Source organism: Psittacula echo (genome assembly GCF_963264785.1).
Source record: "Psittacula echo genome assembly, chromosome: 3".
Lineage (NCBI taxonomy): Eukaryota > Metazoa > Chordata > Aves > Psittaciformes > Psittacidae > Psittacula > Psittacula echo.
Genome location: NC_137736.1, coordinates 114,319,022 through 114,337,857, shown reverse-complemented (window position 1 = coordinate 114,337,857; position 18,836 = coordinate 114,319,022). Strand labels below are relative to the sequence as shown.

Here is an 18,836-nt window from a genome sequence, read left to right as displayed (position 1 = left end):
TATGGGATTCCCTGGCCTTCTAAGCACATGGAGTTTAAGGTACTCTCCTCAGACTGACCTAACTTCTTTTTTGGTATGAGCTCCTGAAGTACAAGTATTTTTCCAAACACAAACTTTTACATTTGAGTTCTATTCTCCACAGGCCGAATTAAAATTTAAACAGGAACATAAATGCTTGGAAATATTATACACCAGGAATTTTCTAATGAATAAAAAAAAAAAGTGTTAAATACTTACATGAAAAATGAGCAATTTTCAACATAAAGACAATTCTCACTGTTCTGTAAATGAGCACAGTTGCACATTATGTGGCATATTAATTATAATGTTCAGCTACAAATATCAGGCCTGAGGGAAATCACTGAGAAGCAAATAAAAGATTTCATTGGTCAAAACTGCATTTTGGGACTCAGCAGCCATGAGAACATGTTCTTAGTAAATTACATGATACAGCTGCTACAGCTGAAGTACTGCCAAGATCAAACTGTACTTTGTAAATTTTAAGGACATATATATATATATGCTCACCAAGATACTAAGACATGGGATATGAGCTTCATAAAGCTTCTGGTTGAGCAACAAGAATTTAGTTGCCATGTGCACAGTAAGTACAGTTTTTCTCACGTCTGGGGTAGATGCTGCAAATGGGTATTTTCAGTTATATCTACAAATAATTAAACTTAATGAAGAAGGACAAAATGTAATAATGTCCCAGAGTAAAGAAAAATTGTACTCATCCACAGTTCCTAGGAGATGGGCTGGATTCTTCTTGAGGCAGATTAGATCCTGCCTCTCTCATTGGTTCAAGCACTTCCAAGTAAATGAGCATTTGGGATGGGTCATGGCTCTGAAGTGTACTGCAGTGCTCATTGCTGCCAAGCTGGGACTCCTCACACTTCATTATATTTTATATAATTGCTACAGTAACAGTTGCAAAGGCTTCTTTAGAGTAATTGGAATGAAATGTTCCCTTCTACTATATGCCTTACCTGGGATACTTGCCTACCATAACATGAAACAAAATCATGCCTGTGACCATTTCAACCCACTGCATATAAAGGATGTCTAGAGGACCTCTGATGCAGCAGTTCTTTTGGCTAAAACCAGATGAACCTGTAAATCCCACCTCTAAAACTAGTGAGATTCATTGGCTTGGCGTGGAAGCGCTCTAAAATATGGTGAAATACAGAAGATTTTAATCTGGAATATCCAGATCTATATGTGAAACCCTGTAGCTCTTACTCAGAACCTGTCACTGTAAATCTTGAGTACCTTAAGCTTGCATTGCAGTATTAGTTTCTAATATCTGCAGTCTTCCATGATGGATGAACTTTTCCCAATAGTTAGGGATACTCAGAAATTATGAAGAAGTTATAAAGGCAATACTTCTTCATAGTAGGTCTGATTTTGATGTGTAAGCTGCTGCTGCAGAAACTGTGAATTGCTGAGCTCAAAAAATAACTATTTAAAGAAACCACTGACTAGGTAGCAAGACTATCTTGCTAATAGCTCACAAAAAACCCCAAAACCAAAACAAAACCAACCCTGGAAACACTTCCTCATCAAAGTTATGTGAACTACGCAGGATGCAAAATGTCTGTTACCTATTACAGATGTTCTGAAACATCTAGCATCAGTCACCACTAGTCACAGCAGACAAAATTTGACCTCAAGTCTAATCACGTATGAAGAAACCTTCGTTCCTTGTGTGAAACCTTTTTGGTACTAGTGTTGCTAGCAAATCATTTCATCATATTTGTCTTGCTGCTGTCTTCCAAGCAAGAGCAGACAAAGGTTCCCAGTGAAGGACCAGCGTGTTCATACAATGCATCACAAAGGTGTTTTGAGTCTGGTACCTTTAATTTTTTTTTTTTATGAGAATAATATATTTGATATTGTGCTCATTTTAAATACTACATTGCTTGTCACACTACATTTGGCAATAGACCTCTTCAAATATATTTAACAAATTTTTCCATGAATAATAACTACATATAAAATATCTTCATTGAATTAAAAAATCCATATGTATTTTCCTCATGAAATACAATATATACATTATGATCTTATAGTTTTAAGGTAAGTCAAAATTTGGGCTTAAACAAATTCACAGTGTACATTTTACCTCTGTAGTAAAAATTTTCACTTTAAAAGTGCCTGGATCTTAAACTGTGTTTATGTGTTTCCTTACATTGGGTTTATGAGAGTTTTACCATCATCTAACACAGGACCACAGATCCAAATTGTACATTGCAAAGACAAAAAATAAAGATTTTTTGATTGCCCAAAGTGAACTTTAGACTGTCCTTGTTACCTGAAGTTCTGACCAATAGATCTTCAGAAGAGCTTGCCAAAGGTGGGAGATCTGCTTTGAGCAGTATGGCCTCTAACGTGCTCATTCAATAGAGCCGTAGTAAGTTCTTACTTCAGAAAACCAGGCCCAAAATACTCAACCAGGAGCTCAAAATCAGCTGCCAGCCTTGGCCAAAGGAGATGGGCAGGAACCATGCAGGAGATGAATGGCAGTGAAGTTAGGGTCATGCTGTCTTCCAGCCCAAGATGACCCCAGCTGCCTTCGTTTTCCACACAACATCTGACACAGAACCCAGAGTGCTTCTGCCAAAGACCAGCCAGTTGGGTCATCTCAGAGTCTGCAGTACCCCCTTGTAGATTAATGCAGGAAATGCTGCAGGGTATGAGGTAATGCTTTCTCATGATCAAAGGCGTTATGACATTGGCTATTCTGTAGCTCATAGCTTTTCAGGTCAGCACACTGTGGGTTTTAGTACAAACTGTTCTACTACCTTTGAAAATCTCACTTCCCTTCTCCCTCAGAGGAAGAAGCCTTAAAAGTTTCTAAACCCTGAGTTCATAACTCAGCCCATAGGACATGGATTGTTCCACATGCTCCACTTGTGGCTAAACTAATGGGCCAAGCAAAACCCTCAGGGCAGGCTGAAAACCCTCAGGGCAGGCTGAACTCCTCAGCAGCTTCCACTGCTCTCCAGGCAGGACACAGCCCCTCACCTCCACTTGTCTCCACACGATTTCAAAACCTGTTCTAATGCACTCTTTTTTTTTTTTTTTTTTCCCTGAAAATGCACAGTGATTTCACCAACAATTTTTTAAAAACAGACTATCAGTAAATTCATCTAGAAACTAATCTAAATCCATTAAAAAATAACCTCCAGCCTCAAAGAGAGAAGTGGAAACATTCTGTTACATTCCACAATAAATAAGTTTCACAAAGCTGATTTAAAAGCAATTACTGACAAGCCATTTTCAGCCTTGCTTCCTAAACATACAAGGCTTTTACAGGAGCATTATAAATCTTAAAGTTCTTGTTAAAATTTCTCACAGCCCTTTCACTAATTTTAACCAAGCTTGAAGAGGAACAGAGATCCCCAGTGTAATATATGCTTCTAACAGCCCCAGAATTGCTAACTGTCAGAAGAGAGAAACCAAATTGTTCTATTAACTGAGGAGGAAAAATAGACGAAATTTAGCCAGATCTATCTGGAGAGACAGAAACTAGCTGACTGTCCTGCATGGACATATTAGCTGGCTAGTCACACACCCACCAGGCATGGCATGGGCTACCTCTTCACCCATTTAACAGACAGAGATAGAAGTACTGCAGTGGGTAGGGTGGAAGCATTGGAGGCTTCTGTTGATGACATGGAGGGAAGATCCTTCATTGAATGATTCTTAGGGAATACAGCACAGGAGCTGAGCTTTCTTCGAAGGAAAAAAGGACAAGGGATGCAAACCCAAAGATGATATTTCATGAACTTTTGCAATAACATGGTTTTGTTTGCTAACGATAGATCTGAACAAACAAGGATTTAAACAAGTTTAACTGTGGGAAAACATGGTCTCCAATGTATGATGTTCCAAAAATTCAGAGAGCGGGCTTGCAGCTAATATTTTAGTATCTTCTACCTTAAATAAACCTCTTACTGGCTTTACATCCAAACCCTACCCTGCAGTTTGGGAGTTTTAGTTCAACACATAAAAGCTGAAGAACTTGGAAATTCTGGAACAGATTAGAACTTCAAGGATTAATTATTTTTGGTTAAATAATTTTTCTTTAGGTCTCAGCAATAGCTTTTCATAAACTTGGTGAAAAATATTTCTTTCCTAATGTGCTAACTCCCATTGGAACCTAGGTAACTTTCAGGATACTCCAGTGGTGACAAGAATAAGTAGGGAAAAGTGTTAACACAGTGTGTGAGTATTCCGCTATCTATCTCTTCAAGGAACAGTTCAAATAAATTACTTTAATATCCTCTACATTTGTAAGAAAGGCAGATAGCTTTTTTTTTTTTTTGCTAGTTGGGAATGCTTGAAAAATTAAATAGCTTATTCTGATATAAATACATAAAAGCCTGGAATTTTCCTCTTTTGCTTCACTAAAATATATGTAAGAACATCTATAAAACGAAATTTGCAAAAATAATCAGTTAGTGTAGGAAAAGTTAAGATTTTTGCTTTTAATCTTTCATGACTGGGCTTATCAAGATTCCACTGGAATTCTAAAAGAGGTAAATGGAATATTAAAATTATCTCAAATTGACTATTCTTCAGCAGGTAAAGAATAAATATCTTTACTCAAGTGGTATCTCCTCCCTGCTGTAGACACAGGGGATTTGCCACTCTGTTTTTTCAATAAAGAATTGGAATGATTTAATTTCTGAATCTTTTGTAGAAATGTGAGCTAGACTTGAGCAAAACAGAAATATGGCTTTAAGTGAATTGTTAATGTTCTGTTGCATTTCTTCAACATTTAGGTTATCTCTTGCTTTCTTCTTCCTTAGAGTCAATTGACAGTTTTTCCCCAAGTTTCCTTATAAGTTCTGCCAGATCTTCAGAATTTTGAGATTTTTCCTCAAGGAGTTCATACCGAAGACTTGAGATGTCCTGTTTAATTTCCTTCAGTTCACCTGTAACAGACATTAGAAGACCACACTATTAAGAAACACAGGAAAAAATGAGCATATCCAAATATCCCACAGTTATCAAGAGCCTTCTCTGTATTTCTTTGCTGAAACATGAAAAGCAGATTTCTGCTGCTCATTGGTGAATGATGACTTAGGGATAGGAATATGAAAGTGCAGTTCAGGAATCAAATCTGAAGGCAGAAGTGTGAGAGATCACATGAGTTCACAAAACTCAAATGATAAGTTAAATGGAATCCGCTGTTCTGCTGCAAGAGAGATCATAGAATCACAGAATCATTTAGGTTGGAAAAGACTTTAAAGATCACTGAGTCCAACTGTTAACTTAGCAGTGCCAAGTCCACCACTAAACCATGTCCCTAAGGACCACATCCACACATCTTTTAATATGTCCAGGAGTGGTGACTTTACCACATCTTTGGGCAGCCTGTTCCAATGCTTGACAACCCTTTCAGAGAAGAAATTTTCCCTAACCTACAATCTAAACCTCCTCTGGTGCAACTTGGGGCCATTTCCTCTTGTCTATTGCTTGTTACTTGGGAGAAGAGGCTGACACCCACCTCACTACAACCTCCTGTCAGGCAGTTGTAGAGAGTGATAAGAATCAGCAATAAGAACCCACAACAGGGAATATGTACAGGAGTGCCATAAACCAACTGCTACATTAAATGCAGCTTCACCATGGGAAACGCATGGTCATTATTAGAAATAGAAACACTTTCCACAAGAAGTGGTCAGATCAGTAGTAGTTTCTGATGGGAGAGCAGAGACAGAAAGCTGTATCTCTTCCTTAACTTCATGTTAATTTTACATCTTGAACTTGTCAAGCGGACAGGCAAATTAAGTATTTTGGTAACATTTTTTCAAGTGGCATATGTAACCACTTTAGTTTGTTTCGATTTCCTGGCTAAGGATAAACATACAATTAATCAACTTACCTTCATTGACTTCATCACTTTCCTTATCTATCTGAGCTTTCAGTACATATCTTTTAATGAGACGCTTCATTATTTTCTGCAGAGAAGAAAGTTAGTTTTCTTAGTTGGACTTTCTAGTGACATTTTAAAATATGAGCTCTGCTACCTTGTGTTGCATTCAGACATTTCAGCCTAGGACTTGCCAGGTTAAAAGGAATATAATGTAAAAATCTCTGCTTTCATCTATGGTACATATTTAAACTTTATGAATCTGCACATATACTTACATGAAAGTTAGAAAACTAAACACATCTTACAAATGTTATCATTCACGAAGCTTAACCTAATACTGAAGTCTATCAGAATGATTAATAAAGACCGCTGCAGCTTTGATCTCCATGTAGGTGAAACCATCTAGCCTTTATTGCTACCAGAAGATGATTAGCAGTGCTAACTGCTAAACCCTTTTGCCATCAATTTATTTTAAATTTATTTTTCTTTTTAGATTATATTTGAAAAGTTAACTTTTCCTAACGTTAGGCTTGGAGAAAATGGGCCCCACAATTCTAAGTCTCATTTAAGTATCTCAGCTGGGACTCATATAACCAAATACAATTACTTTCTAATGTAAATATACATATCTGCGGTAGTCACCTTTAATTCCCTCTATGGACAGAAACGCAAACCTGAGAGCACAGTTCATCTAAGACAACTAAAATGAATCAAATAAATCACACCATTACAATGACTACCCTCTCTGCTAAAAATAAGTGGAACCTAGGCCATAAAATTCCAATGTAAACTTTACTGTTCCAGGAAAAATGGATTCCACCCTTGATTCTCCCATTACTTCAAATTACTTGAGTAAGAACAAGGTACCTAATTACCTCTGAGGATCTGTCTTTCCTTTCTACTTTGGGCTTAGTATTTTCATATGATGCAACCCATGACAACACAATACTTTTTGGTTTTCATTACAAGACACAAAATATACACAGGTTTATATGTCTGGTTTTGTCTCCACAGTAACAGACCTGACCAGAGGTGGTTGTGAGGTGAATCATCCATGATTAGTGATTCCAGACCATCACTACAGTCATGCTTGCAGGGTCAGCAGCTGTACTGTTTATTCTAATTATACAAGAATGTTTCAAATACAAAGCTGCACATTCTCACATTTAGGGATACATTTGTAATCTTAATATCTGTCACTGCATAATGAAATTGGCTGTGAAAAAGTCAGGGAGTTTTTGGAAAAGACTTGTGCAGAAACTGCACAATGTAAGAGTGGAGCCGAGCTACCCTGCCCAAAGGGAAAAACTTTTTTTGTCTTAAAGAACTCATTTTCTACACTCTTTTGCAGTCAGATGGTCTTGGCCCAGGCAGGTCTTGCTTATTCCTTTCCACCAGCTTTGCAGTATTACAGGAAGGAAAGGAGCAGCCTCTGGACCAGAATAGCTGAGCTTTATGTGGACTGTGCTGGGTCTCTTCATACTTTACACAGAGGTTTGCACTACAGTTGTTTGGGAGACAATGAATAAACAGATTGTACTGACAGCATAAAGGCTGAAAGGTATTTGCAGTGCATAGAATCATAGAATAGTTAGGGTTGGAAAGGACCTCAAGATCATCTAGTTCCAACCCCCCTGCCATGGGCAGGGACACCTCACACTAAACCATGTCACACAAGGCCTCATCCAACCTGGCCTTGAACACCGCCAAGGACGGAGCATTCACAACCTCCCTGGGCAACCCATTCCAGTGCCTCACCACCCTCTCAGTAAAGAATTTCTTCCTTAGATCCAATCTAAACTTCCCCTGTTTAAGTTTGAACCCATTACCCCTTGTCCTGTCACTACAGACCCTGATGAATAATCCATTCCCAGCATCCCTGTAGCTCCCCTTCAGATACTGGAAGGCTGCTCTGAGGTCTCCATGCAGCCTTCTCTGCTCCAGGCTGAACAGCCCCAACTTTCTCAGCCTGTCTCCATACGGGAGGTGCTCCAGTCCCCTGATCATCCTCGTGGCCCTCCTCTGGACTTGTTCCAACAGTTCCATGTCCTTTTTACGTTGAGGACACCAGAACTGCACACAATACTGCAAGTGAGGTCTCACGAGAGCAGAGCAGAGGGGCAGGATCACCTCCTTCGACCTGCTGGTCACGCTCCTCTTGATGCAGCCCAGGATACAGTTGGCTTTCTGGGCTGCGAGCGCACACTGAAGCCGGCTCATGTTCATTTTCTCATTGACCAACAGCCTTCCAGATTGGATGTAAGGAAGAAATTCTTTACTGAGAGGGTGGTGAGGCACTGCAATGGGTTGCCCAGGGAGGTTGTATGATTCTAACACCCCCAAGTCCTTCTCTGCAGAGCTGCTCTGAAGTATTGGTGCATAAAGGTGTGACACAATAACCTAAGCAGCTTCAGCAGATGGAAGAGGAAGATTCTGTGATTCATTTTTTTTTTTTTAATTCACACTATACAGTTGAGGACTCAACCTGTCTCTAAAATTAAAAACATTTTTCAAGAGCTTTAAAATGTGGCACATTTAATAAGCTACAAGGGAAGAAAAACATCCTGATTATGCTGCAAATGCCTAAATAATTGCATTTATTTATTATACATACCAGGTCTGTGGATTTATTCTTGATTCATATTATTTAACATAAATTCAACACTGTCTGCATGCTGTCAGTCTGCCAGTTCTATACTTGATCTCATTTAAAAGTAAACTGGTTTTTTACCTGGTATTGCCTTGGAGGATTGTTTAAACTGTTTAAGTGGATTTCATCTGAGCTTCTTATACTTGATTGTTTCCTTTGACCAAGCTGAAATGAAAACATAATTTACAGTACAAAATAAATAGAAGCACAATATGGTTAAATTACCTCATGGATATATCATATGACAGAACATTAACTGTAAACTCAATTTGGGAAGTATTCGATTACTGTGGTAAAGTCCTTATGAAACAAACCCTTTCAGACTTTGATGCAGGAAAGCGAGAACTGGGAAGTTTTCTCCCTTTATTCTGCCTCTCACCTATTCCTAAACACATCCAACGGATCAAAGCAGAGCAGAGACCTCCTCACAGCCTTTCCCTCTGCATAGGAGGTGGACCCACATCAAGAGGAGGGCAACACTGGTGCACCACAGCTTCGTAGGCAATGGATGAAGGAGTCAGGGCATGGTTGGGAGAAGTCAAGGAAGAAGGAGAGGTAGCTGCATTATCCTTTTCCTTTCTTTCATAGCACTTGCCCACATCAAATGCCACCTACACGACCACAAAATACACAAGGAGTTTGCTTTTCCACTCACTTGCACTAATGGCTGAATGTAATCTGTTATTCAGGTCAAGCCAGGGACCACAAAATTATCAGCTGACATTTCTGAGTAGCATCTTCTTTACTAAATATACTGAAAGGGTATCACTCCCTGATGAAACACCATGGATGCAAATTGCAGGCTTCATTACTGATTTACATCTTTGAGGACTAAAGCATCACAAAATGGTGAACTGAGGCTCCAGCTGAATGACCAGGCTGCAGTAAGAGTGAAAAGGAACTGTCAAAGTGAAATTAATATTACTTTAGATTGATAATGGGGCCAGTTCAATGAGCAGTAATTTGAGGAATTAAAAAGAAAGTGAAATATAAAACGTGATTGATCTGGATGAGGAATAAGCAGGACTTAGTCTGCAGCTGTGATACTATTCATGATCCTGTTACTTACCAGTTTACATTTAATGTACAACTGCATTTAATTTTATTATTTTTATTATTTATTAATTTTAGGTGTGGTTTTTTTTTATTATGTATATAAAATGTAATCTGTTATGCTGGTCACCGGTTTCAAATTTATATTACATTGGTCCACTTCAAAAATTAATCCAGTGCTCAACTAAGACCTGATTTTCACTAGAAATAGCAAAATCAGTAATATATGGTGAAATTAGTTGTGACAAAGAGCAAGCCTATAAAACCAGACATACTGTAATATTTTTATTTTAACTTAGACCCTTCAATATGCTGTATTTTTTGAACAAAATAATTTACTTTTACTTAGCTACAGCACTTTGTAATTTGGCCCATAAATTAGAAGTGTATCACTCCACTAAACGTGCTTATGAGTAGCAATACCAGCACAGAACATTTGTTGTACTTTGCTGAATGACCACTTGGTGGCAGAGATTGCCAAGATTTCATTATAACTTCATTTTTACACAAATTTTTTACAATCTCTTTAAGCTTCATACCTATGGCTTTTTCCTCCCCTCAAAATTACTACTAAACTCAGTGTGTCACATTGATGACTGAACTAGAATTCATTTTTTTAAGTTATTATCTATTGAACATTTTCACACGAGTAACAGAATGGGAAAAAATGTAATTCAAATAAAACCAGGATATAAACCCTAACAAAAATAACTCTCCTCCAGGAGTTGTGTGAAAGAAGCAATGCAGCACACAGGGATCATTGCTCTTAGAAAACACCACCTTCTTTGAAATTTCTTTCTCTACCATTATTTAAAAATCAATGCAACCAACGAGTAATGCAAGTACTGCAGCTGTTTTGTGAGCACTTTGTTAACATCTTAAATCCCAGTTTTCAGCAGCAGCTGGCAACTTGCAGTGTCAGGAGAAGGGCAGAAGGAAGGGACTCAGAATCTGAGCTCCCATAACCAGAGGTCACTTGTGAAAATTTCAGAAACTGTTTTATACCAGGTAAGTAAAAGTTAACATTTTTTATTGTTTGAGTGAGAGTTTAAAGTTCTTTCAATAACTAGTTCTTCCTTATTTCTATTCTGAAAGGCCATGTTTTAAGAAAAAGTATTAAATACATCATCTATCAGTTTTTAGCTTAGGAAGATGAACAAGTTTTGCAACACTTAAACCATAAACTTTCTAATTCACAAGGCTGCTTTTCAATCTAGAATAAAACTCAAAGTAAGTTTCTTTAAAACTCTCCTTTTTCTTCATTTATTTCTCCCCTTTTTTGGTTTGAGTTTCTTGTTCACTTGATTTTTAGAACACCAATTCTAGCCTGAAACAGAAGAAATCTGCAAGTTTTAACCAACAGCCTGAAAGAAAACATCTTCACAGCCTTTGTTATTGTATACAGATATGTCTCAAGAAGTTAGTTTCTGGTATGCTACACTTTGAGCACAGCTATGTAAATCACCTGCTGTCGAGCACTGATGGCATCTGGCTTCATTTTCTGCCAAAGGTAATGAGGGCAGAGCTGGCTCTAGGGGCAGAACTCTGCCCTTCACATCTTAATTCTTGTCTTTACACTCACCCTGGTGCTGCTGCTGCTTTTGCACTGAGAAGATGCAGGCTCTGCAGGAGAAAGACCCACAGGTTGGGGGTGAATCAGTAAACTCTCAAGTGTGTGTTAACATTTCTGGGTATTGCAATCCAATGTCTTCTATCAGTAAACTTTTAGTGTCCTCCCAAGTAGGATTTGCACCAGAGCAACTGTCTCCCTCCTTGTGCAGTTTGGCTAACGGAGTGACCTGGGGACAATAGCTTGCAGCAACCCTACTTTGGGAGGAAAACTACTTGAATAGGGGCAAGCCATTCCAGAATTTGCCTTAGTGCCCAGATAAGCTCTGTCACATTTAATTTACTAGCACAGACACAGCCAACAAATCTTGGGTCTGGTATTGCCAGATCTCTTCTTATCTTTGCACAGCTCATTGAGTTTATAGCAGCTCCTTGCAGAAGTAGCTCCTTACTCAGCACTCACAGCAGCACCAACATGCTCAGCTCACCACAGGATGAGTCCAGAGTCAAAACACAAAAAGCCTGAGAATGCCTTTGAGAAGATGCCATAAAACAGACTTAACAATAGCGAATCATCAACAGTGGGTCAAAACGTGACACAAAAACACTTTCGTTACTTTTCAGAAGTGTGAAGAATGGCAGCATCTGATAGATTCAGATAAAGTCAGCCCCACAGTATGTGGTGGTCCAAAAGGCAAGCAAAAGTGTAATCCTCTGGTAGTATCAAGTCACTCTGCTGGAAAAGCTGAGGAATGAATAAGTGTGGTTCAGCTGCTTTATTTATGGTTTTCAATGTAAAAGCTTTTTTTCTGGTGTTTTTTTTGGTGTTTTTTTTTGTTTGTTTGTTTGTTTGTGTTTGTTTTTGTTTTTTTTCTTTTTGATTTACACTTTTATAGCTTCCTTGGCTAGACAGTAAGCACATTTCACTTAGCATTAGCTACTCTGCAATCTGCAGTGAGCAGAAAGCATTAATATATGAATTGTTAGGTTTGAATATCATTTTGGAAGGTAATGAAAAAATACAGCTTCTTTCCTTAGGGTGTAAGAACGGGATTTTAAAGGGTATCTGTTTTATAGCCACATAAATTTCATATTAAAAAGTCATCAAAAATAAGCTTCTAACTTACTCAGTGCTTTCAAAGTCACAAACTAAGTGAATTAGGAAAAATTAGAAAAACCTTTTGATTTGTTGTTTCTTGCCAACACTCAATTTGAAGTTTATATGCAGCTCCTTAAAGTCATGATTTTTCAGTGATGTCTTTATCACTCGTGGAAGTTGCGAAATTGATGTGCATCAAGTAGCTTGATGAGAAGTTTTGCAAATGTCAGAGTCGTCAAAAACTTTAGTAAATGCAGTCTCACATCCATTGAGTGTTAAATACATGAGGATTAAACTTCCCCCCAAAATTAAGTGAGACCTGTGAAATGCTAGAAAAATAACTGGTAGCACACATGAGACATCTGAGGTTAATAAGAATCTTGACTTTGGTGACAGTGTTTGTAGTATGTGGGGTTTTTTTTATAGACTATTATGAACTTAACCAGAGGCAAAGGCTTGTTATAGGCATAGTACTTTTCCCCAGGATTGCAACCAGTTTCTTTTCTTTACTCTTCAACTGATAACTGTGATGGTAAAAGTGCTTGTCACATTGGTGACAGAGCGTTGACAGATGCATGTAAATTCTTTACTGGTCCCCAGTCTAATAATGAATGATTATTGACTACAGACTCAAGAACTCCTTACCTTGAGAAGACCTCTGCTTAGACTACTGCCTATTTTAACAAAGATCCTTCCATATTAAAATTTCCATAAATGACACATTTGTTCTGCCACCATGACAAATCTGTAATTTCTTTTTTGTGTGAATGTTACTATATGTTCAACTTCCTATTCACTACCTCTGATCAGTTGTCTTGCAAAGCTCTTCTTCCTTAACGTGTTACAACAGTGCTAGTCTTTACACTTCGAATACCACCTAACACCATGTGTTAAGTCTCATATTCTCCTAAAGAAATTAATTTGATTCATACCAAGACACTGCAGAAAAACCAGACTGACTACAAACTCTTTAAAAAAGCCCATGAGATACAGCAATGAATCAAGTGCTTTTACTGCATTTGTGTAAATAAAACATAACAGAACGCTTCACAATAAAAAGCAGCTGCATTCTCAGAGGAAGCAGCAATGGGCTTGTATTGGGTTTGCATGGCTAGGTTTCGGTAGTGGGGCAGCTATGGGGCAGCTTCTTTGAGAAGGTGCTAGAAGCTTCCTCATATCCCAAAGTCAACGCGAGCTGGCCCCAAGGCAGATGCACCACTGGACAAGGGTAACATACTTAAGAAGGGGAAAACGTTACTGTGGAACAGCAGCCAGAGACAGGAGGGAAGGACTCACACCGGAGAACTTCATGGAGGACTGTCTCCTGTGCGAGGGACCACACCCTGGAGCAGGGAAAGAGTGTGAGGAGATCTCCTGAGGAGGAAGAAGTGGCAGAGACAATCTGTGATGAACTGACCACAACTCCCACTACCCCGTCCCCCTGCGCTGCCTGGGGAGGGAGGAGTTAGAGAATTCATCAGTGAAGTTGAGCCCAGAAGAAGGGAGGGCTGAGGGAAAGTGTTTATAAGATTTGGTTTTATTTCTCATTACCCAGCTCTGATTTGATGAGCAATACATTAAACTAATTTTCCCAAGTCGATTCTATTTTGCACATGATGGTAACTGGTGAGTGATCTCTCCCTGTCCTCATCTTGACATATGAGTCTTTTGTTACATTTTCTCTCCCCTGTCCAGCTGAGGATGGCAGTCACAGATCAGCTTTGGTGGGTGCCGTGCATTCAGCCAGGGTCAACCCATGACAAAGGAGGAATTTATAAACCCTGCCCAGGCATGTGAGGGTAGTGTGAGGAATGACAAAGCTCATCTTCAGCTGACATTTGCAAGGACAGTACGAAGAGCTTACATTGCTAGAACAGAAGCAGAAGGCTGAACAAGGAAAATGTGGGCCTGTTGCTCAGTGGTGAGGCAGGGGATTTACTGACAGCGGATTCAGCAAGCGCTCAGGGACTCAGCGCATTCTTTGCCTCAGGCTTCACCAACAGTCCATCAGGTCTCTGCACTTAGTGGAGGTATTCGAAGAGAAGGAGAACAAGCAGCTGTGGAGGAGGGTCAATCAGGTGTTACTTGAGAGAACTTGACCCAGACAAGTCCATTAAGACCCAATGGGCTGCATCCATGGATACCGAGAGAGCAGATGAAGTCCCTGCAAATACACTATTGTCTTTGAAAGACAATACTGGGAGAGGTCCCCAAAAGGCTGGCGAAAGACAAACATCAAACCCATCTTTAAAAAAGGTCAAAATGATGACCTTTGCAAACACAGTTCACTCAACTTCCCTTCAGTAACTGGCAAAAGAATGTTTTGAGTCCCCTTGGAGCACATTTCAGGACACATGGAAAAGCAGATGATGATTGCGAAAACTAAATGTGGATTTATGAAAAGTTAAACCTGTCTAATCATCTGTATGGCATTCTGAGATAAAATGACTGCATTTGCAGATGAGGGAAGAGCTAGGGATGTCATCTACCTTGACTTTAGCAAGAGTTTTAACATTGTACCTAGAATATTCTTGTACCCACATTAGGATGTTACTGCCTGGCTGGGTGGACAACTAGATGGGCAAAATCCTGGCTGGGTGCTTGTGCCTAGAGGGTGATATAAGGGGTCATGTCCGAGGACCTACCCTTTGAAACATCTTTATCAAAACCCACATGTTAGAGGAGGTGTTGAAGCACACTCCTGTCAAGTTTGCAAAGCCAAACTGGGGGGAGGGAGTGTGGAGCTGACAGTCTTGAGGGCAGGGATGTCATCCAGGAGGACAGGGCTGGCAGGAACCCTGTGAATTTCAGTAAGGACAAATGGGAAGGAATAACTCTTTCAGTAACACAGGCTGGAGAATGGCTGGGGAGCAGCTTGGCAGAAAAGAACTGGAGAAGAGGAGCTGAGGGACAGATCCAAAGGTATTAAACACCAGCAGCAAGTTCAGCAAAGGGTCACAGAGCTGTTTGGGGCTGGAACACTTTTCCTGTGAAGAGACACTGAGAAATCTGGGCTTGTTCAGAAGTGGAGATGGATTCAAATGTATCTAACAGCATATAGCAGTGTGTATGGGAAGGTCACTGAGGAGATGGAGTTGGGGTCTTCACAGTGCTGCAGGACAGAAGAGTAAAGACAGTGGACATATTCAACTGAGAGGTAAAAGCAGCAACTTATTCCCCATAAGGCACAGTGACAGGCTGCTCACAGAGATGGTGCAGTTTCCATCCTTGGAGGTTTTCAAGATCTGACTGGATGAGGCCCTAAGCAGCTGGGCCTGACCTCAGAGTTGACTCAGCTCTGAGCAAGAGGTTGGACCAGAGACCTCCTCAAGTCCCTCCCAGCCTGAATTATTCTCTGATTCCATGACAAGAAGCAGGAAGAACTGTAAATTTACAATGGTATTTCTAAACTTAGAACTGATTGCAGATGCAGACAAGTACTTATATAAAAACAAAATACGAATTTAAGCCTGTACATAGTGACTGACTTCAGTATGGACTGTGTTGGGAAAATCATGAGAAGAACAGGTCAACAACAAAAATGAACTTAAAACTTGTTTTATCTTTTAAAATTAGCAGCTAGTATACACATTATAAGACTACCTTGTTCATCTCTGCATCTTCCTGAAAGCTCTTCTTTTGGCACAAAAATGGTTTAGAAATACATTTTTTGATTCTGAGTAGGAGATAAAGCAAAGATTTGGGGCTTGGCACTAAGTTGAAGGGTACTGGAAGAGTTCTCCCTTCTTCAAAGTAAGAAAACCAAAGTTTAGCCCTTGCAAATTTCCATTCTACATCAGCATCATCCTGTAAAACAGAAACATGGCTGTTAATGAACTGTTAATACCACCTTGACTATTGAAGATGCTCTAGCTAAACCTTATCTTGTGTTTTGAATGTAAATGGCTGAAATTAATCTCAAACAGATCAACAACTTGTTTATAATCTGTGAAAACTGAATTTTAATTAATGGATCTGTTCTTATTAACCCATTTAAAATAACGCAATTACAGAAGAACAAAGTGGATTTGATTTAATCACTGGTTACTCCAGAGTGAGTGCTAACAGTCTGCAACACAGGATTCACAGTGACAGACCTCTTTAAGACCACACTGATAAGAACAAAAGCTCTGACTTAAAAGCACACAGTACAATGCCCAAGTTAAAGCTTCATGGCAACACTCAAACTGCTTGGAACACTGGCACCTCTGTAAGTGGAAAAATCCTATGTTAACATAACAAAAACGTAAACCTCTCAATAAGACTATGATTTCTTATCTTACTGGTCTCTTCTGTAGCAATTAGTCTATCATTTGGTTTGTGAAGAAGACATAGTATTGTAACTTTAAATTAAAAATTTACTCTGCTAATTAAAACATGATAAAAAAATAGGTGATTCTCATCTAATTCCTTCTGCTTGCTGGAATATATAATTAAATCAAATATGCTATCATCACCGTGGTTTATGTTTAACATTAATGACAGCCAAAATACTCACTCTGTTCCTACCTGTAAAGTTCAAGACGGTTTCCTGCAGAAAGGACCGACGTCATGTTCAAGGACATGATTCAATATGGCTATAGCTTTTTTTAGAAGCTGTTTGCATCCAGTCACCACACTTTTGGATAATAGACTATTTTTTATTGCTCTGAACCTGATAGCTTGTTCTGTGGCCTCCTGAGTCAGAAGAATCTGAGCCTCCTTCAAGAATGCATGTTATTCTTGCTCAAGCTGGACAACACCACTGCCACAAAACAGAGACCAGAACCTGGGACCAGAGTGGTGCAAATCTGAGTCTGCTGCTTTGTGTCAAAGGTGTCACCTGGAGAAGGTTGGGATGGCCTAACTTCTGGAGATCTGCTTCCTTGTTTTCTGAACAATGATAACTATTTAGCCCTTTGTTTTCCATTGCATGCAAAGTTCATACTGATTTTCAGTAGCCCTGCTGATTACTCTGTAAAGTTTTGTTCACAGCAGAGGACTAGAGCAACAATTGTTTAAATAAAAGAAGAATACAATGTATTATAGACCTGCTTGCAAGGTCAAGGCATAGGAACAAGAACATCCCTGCAGCATAGAGGCACTACTCCCTCTTACTGTTATTACTTAGAAATTGTATTTATGTAATAACCACAACTGAGGCAAATGAAAGATTCAGTCACACAATGTAACCCTTCCTCTTCAGGAACATAACACAGTACAACAGCAGTTTCTTAGTCCAGTCTAGCTTAGTATCGCAAGCACATGTAGCTGGGTAATTTCCAGGTATTTTATAATACAAATGTACTGAGGAATGGGTATTTTCTCCTATTATATAGGAGAAATAACATGTTATTTTTCTTAAATAAAATGTCAACAAGAAAATTTTCAGATCTAGACAATTAGCTGTAACAGTAAATGTGGTGATATTTCATAATAAATGGAATTTTTACCTCAATTTCCTGGAATGAACTGTTGATCATTGCAATAAGCATGTTGAGTAAGACAATGACCATGGTAACATTATAGACTCCATAAAGGACATAACCAGTATTTTCAATAAATTTGTGTTTATAATTGATGACAACTGATTTAACTTCCGAGAGTCCAAATATAGCCCAGAACAATGTCTTGAAACTTTCTTCGACACTGAAAGGAGAAATTAAACACTCGCATATGTTACTGAAGAAAAGCTGCACATTCTTACCATTCAAATTGTCAGTTACCATTTTTACACAGTGTACAAATTGTTCCATTATAATGTAGAACTCTACCACAGTGATATTATACAGAACAAGTAGACTATCTAATTTCATAGGTACAGGCTGTTTCATAATGTAAGATTCCTAATATTTAGGACTGACAATAAAACCATCTGATTCCATTTAGGAATTACATACACATCCTCAAAAGAATATCACAACAATTCACTTGTTAAATACTTTAATCTATATGCTATGCTCTTGCTGGTAATGAGAATCTAAATAAAAATAATCAACCTGTAATATGTTATTTTAACTGCACCACTAGTTCACTTAGAATGAATTATTTCACCATTAATAGGACTGACATTCTGAAACGTGAAGAAGACAGGATCTGACTGAAAATTAGCATTTTCCAAAAAATGGGTTTCACAGACCTTAAATCTCCAGTTGAGTTTTCACTATAACACCAATCCAGGGTAAATGCAATAAGCCATGGTGTGGGGATACTGATTTTTTCAGGTTAGTTCATTTAGATACATGTATTTCCTCTTAATCAGCTTACATATATATATATATACACACACATAAAGATAAATCCAAACCTCTGAGGTACTTTTTCCTATCCATCTCCACCTGTCTGAAGACATACTTTCTCTTGCTTTGATGAAGAGATCTCAGATCCCCACATCTAAAAATGCAGACGTAGCATTGCAAAGCAAATTTTGGATTTTATCATGCTATTGTTAAGAAAAAAAAGTTAACCCCCCCTAATTTTTAGTTGTGAATTTACTGTTTTGTAGTTTTAGGTACTTTATCTACTGTGTGAACTAATAATACTGAAAAAAGAAACACTGTTTTCCCTCTTAGCCAAGTTTGCTTCCTGGCTGAGTATAC

At 38.7% G+C, this 18,836-nt stretch overlaps 1 protein-coding gene across 1 annotated transcript in view; it reads right to left on the bottom strand.

Moving 5' to 3' along the window:
* Positions 1–4,791: 4,791 nt before the first annotated feature.
* Positions 4,792–18,836, bottom strand: part of TRPC6 (transient receptor potential cation channel subfamily C member 6) — a gene marked incomplete at both ends in the record, with an annotated part of 90,031 nt that continues 75,986 nt past the window's right edge. Inside the window, 5 exons of the mRNA XM_080614194.1 lie at positions 4,792–4,943; positions 5,897–5,972; positions 8,619–8,702; positions 15,862–16,065; positions 17,691–17,886. Of these exons, the coding sequence (XP_080470320.1) occupies positions 4,792–4,943; positions 5,897–5,972; positions 8,619–8,702; positions 15,862–16,065; positions 17,691–17,886 (712 nt within the window). The remainder of the gene's footprint in view (positions 4,944–5,896; positions 5,973–8,618; positions 8,703–15,861; positions 16,066–17,690; positions 17,887–18,836) is intronic.